The sequence below is a fragment of the Morone saxatilis genome, unplaced genomic scaffold, assembly GCF_004916995.1.
Source record: "Morone saxatilis isolate NCDOM2014 unplaced genomic scaffold, NCSU_SB_2.0 Contig5, whole genome shotgun sequence".
NCBI classification, from domain to species: domain Eukaryota; kingdom Metazoa; phylum Chordata; class Actinopteri; family Moronidae; genus Morone; species Morone saxatilis.
In genome coordinates this window covers 2956778-2960281 of record NW_023340095.1, presented here as the reverse complement: position 1 = coordinate 2960281, position 3504 = coordinate 2956778, and the positions used below count along the sequence as shown (strand labels likewise).

General features: G+C 39.9%; 1 protein-coding gene across 2 annotated transcripts in view; it reads right to left on the bottom strand.

Moving 5' to 3' along the window:
* LOC118339076 (solute carrier family 35 member F5-like) overlaps positions 1 to 3504 on the bottom strand; it is a 20234-nt gene that overhangs the window by 13806 nt on the left and 2924 nt on the right. Inside the window, exons 4-7 of one of the 2 annotated variants that reach the window (XM_035676608.1) lie at positions 2647 to 2796; positions 1788 to 1850; positions 1503 to 1584; positions 628 to 821 (exon numbers count right to left, since the gene is read on the bottom strand). In XM_035676608.1, coding sequence (XP_035532501.1) covers positions 628 to 821; positions 1503 to 1584; positions 1788 to 1850; positions 2647 to 2796 — 489 coding nt within the window. The remainder of the gene's footprint in view (positions 1 to 627; positions 822 to 1502; positions 1585 to 1787; positions 1851 to 2646; positions 2797 to 3504) is intronic. The other variant, XM_035676609.1, reaches the window with a different exon arrangement.

Here is a 3504-nt window from a genome sequence, read left to right as displayed (position 1 = left end):
GGCCAGAAACGACTCTTGACTGTGTGATGTTTAGAGGTCTTGGTGACAGACCCTGAAAACCCTTCAGTTCTATGTAACTCTTTAGCCTCTTTTAGCATCAGTTCTGCTTTTGCAGCCCTCAAATTACTTACTTCAGCCTGATAGATTTCTTAGGGGTTGGAGGAAAACAAGACTCAGAATGGATGCTAATGTATCTGCTGTATAAGAAGGCAATTGTATGCTAATAGACCAGCCATAGAATCTTAATAAGCCAGTGATTTGTGATGGCTGTGCATCTGTTAGTCTGTGGCTCATATTACTGCAATCTTAATTTTATAAAAGCTTAATGTATCAATTAAAGGATTCAAATTGTGCCATACTATTTACTATTATATACATATTATTATGACAATAAATGCTCAAACGTTAATAAAAAAACACATTATTGATTTATTGTACTGACATAATTGTGTAAACCAAAAGTTACTTTTGAATTCTGTTTTTGAGTCTTTAATCTATCTCCTGCCACTCTCCTTCTTAAACTAATCTTTTGTATCTCATGTATTATGCAGCAACATTATGTCTATAATTTGATACAGTGCAGTGAAGTAATATCAAAAGCTGACATTCCAGCTAACTTGTACTCACCACAAAGCAGAAGAAGAAACTGATTTTGGCCACATCAGTGATGGTTAGCTTGCCCACCGTGCGCAACATGGCCTCGTGGTCCTTGGCAGCTGGGTAGGACATGCGGGACAGTTTGGCCTCCAGGGCTTGAGTAGAGGGCAGCTGACGCACTTCCATGATATTACTAAAACGCACCCGCTGCTTTTTGGAAGCTGCTGGGAGATAAAAATGAGAGAGGAGTGAATTAACAGAGGAAGGAAGAAACAGGTTTTATTTAAATGCTCTAACAGAGAATGTAATACATAATATACTATACAAAATATCAACCTCATCAGGCTCGAATGCATGACTGGGTTGAACAAAAGCTGTGTCATTTTAAACACAGACGCCAAATAACAAACAACAGAGAAACCCTTATAAACATCTCAGAACCTTTACTATGTGGCTTTGGCCAGCTCTAGAAATTGAGGTCAGTAACAGCTTTCCTGAACTGCATCACTAAAAAGCCAAAAGAATAATCTGATTTTTCCACTGCTGTGAAATACAGCCAGGACAAAGAGAGCGAAATCCTTCTGTCCATAATTTAGGTTTTTATTATGATGGTATGAGAAAGAAGAGAGACGAGAAAAAAGAGAGGTTGCATAACAGGTCAGGTAAAAGTTTCTCATGTTAAATATTGTATTTCTTTAATATTGGCTCTAAACAATGGTGTCATCTATTTTCACAGCTCACCACTGCCCTCTGTTGTTGACCAAATCAATGAGGTTATCAATCACAAATCAGTCGAAACTTAAGCCCTTACATTGTATCAGTAAATTCAGAGAGGGGATACAATGTTGAGACAACATAATACATCAGCTTCATGTTATTTCAGACAGCATCGACTGTGTACTTACAAGATTCACAGTCTCCAATTAAACAGTTTGAATGCTCAGGAGGTACATCCTGGAACTTCACTGGAACATACAGTGGTTCGCTCTGCACAAGAGAGAAAGAGAAAGTCATACGTTTATACCGTAGTCGTTAAACCAACGTGATAGTCATTGTTTATGCGATTAATTAAACACTGCAGACACTGACAAATGGCAAAATCTTCAAAAACTGCATCGTCTAGTTGCACTTGTAGAACTAGTTTACTGCTCAGAGTCCTAATTTTCGCTATTTGCAATTAGACTACGTACCAAACAGTTGTTCACAGTGGTGTCAGTGGTGCAGGGTGCAAAGTAGGCCTCAGCATCAGCAAACTGCAGAAACAAGCAAACCATCAACTTACAGACAAAAACCAAGAAATCAGATTCGGACTTTCTGCTGCGGTGACTGAATTTCCCAAAGAGTCATTTACAAGTTTATCTTATCTCAAAGGAAAGTTTAAACCCAGAACTTAAAGAAATGTTGGACGTGCATAAAAATGTATTTATTTGTCTAAAAGAACATTCTGCTGCAGCTTCTAACTGAGCTTAGACATGCCATTAAAACCAAAACATAAAAAACCAATCATCTAGACCAAGGATCTTCAACTAGCAAAGTCAGAACTGGTTAAAGTTGATTAATATTTCCCGCTAATCAGGACTGCATTCTGCAATTACAGGTTTTAACCATCACTCCTCAGTGAGCTGCCTTCCTGCTGGAGGTCTGAGAGCATTTTCTAGTTAAGAATCTAATCTTATTTTCATGGATTTCACTTTTAGTCTGTTCACATTGATACAGGCTAATAAAAATAACATTCATTTTGTAAGAGAATGAAAATATTAAACATTAATAGGCTTATTATGCCTACATTATTATTTTTTTGCTATTCTGGCCCCCAGACTGTAGTAGTTCAATATCCCTTGTCTAGAAATACAGACTGTCCTGCTGATTAAAAAAATCTCTCTGCTTAAGAAAAATAAAGTCAATAAACCTGATAGAAGGCACAGTTTGTGATTCTGTATCGCTGAGGTTGTGAAATGCACGGTAAGAAATGTTTGGAGAAAGAAAACAACACTTAAAACATTTATACACACTGCCCCCATGTGGTGAGAGTGTGGCTCAACTACTTACAAACGCAGAGCGCCTGCGCTTCAGACTGCCGGTGCACTGCTGCCTCCAGGGCCGCCACAGCAGGAAACCCAGCAAATAGAGCACAAACATGGAGGTCTTGGTGAATGTGCTGAAGAAGGGTTTGTTGTACTCCTGTCGCTTGAAAATGTACTGCGGGAAGAACCAACAAGAGGAGGCTGTTAGGAGAACATCTTTTATTGGTTGATTAAATGTGTCTGTGTTTAACTTTAAGTTTGTCTAGTTAAATGCAGTTCTTCCTAAGAGCATAGGAGGGGAGGAACAAATGCTATTTACTCAATCGATTGGGACACTTGATCCTTGAACCCCAGGATCCACAGTTCAGGTAGCCAATGGTTGTATCTTTGTTTAGTTATTAATTTACCTTTCTACATTTTTCACCATGACGCTGTATGTTAGCAGCTTTTCCTGTTGTTTTATGCTGCCAACCCAGCCTGCTCTTGTAATGGTGCCACACTGTGGCGTCACAAATATTGCACTGTACAATGTATACAATATGTAATTATCGCCTGTCACATTATCTACTTATTGTAAGAAAAAAACAAACTGGACTGGACGGACTCCACTGAGACCCTCTACAGGAGAGGACAGAGCAGGCTGTTCTTTCTGAGGAGGCTCAGGTCCTTCAACGTGTGCACTCAGCTACTACAGATGTTCAGTCTGTAGTGGTCAGTGTCATCTTCTGTGCTGTGGTTGGCTGGGGAGGAGGCATCGGAACATGTGGTGCCAACAAACTGGGCGAGCTGGTGAAGAAGGCCAGCTCGGTGGTGGGGACGGATCTGGACAGTGTGGAGGCTGTGACTGAGAGGAGGATGAGAGGGAAGCTGAAAGCCATCATGG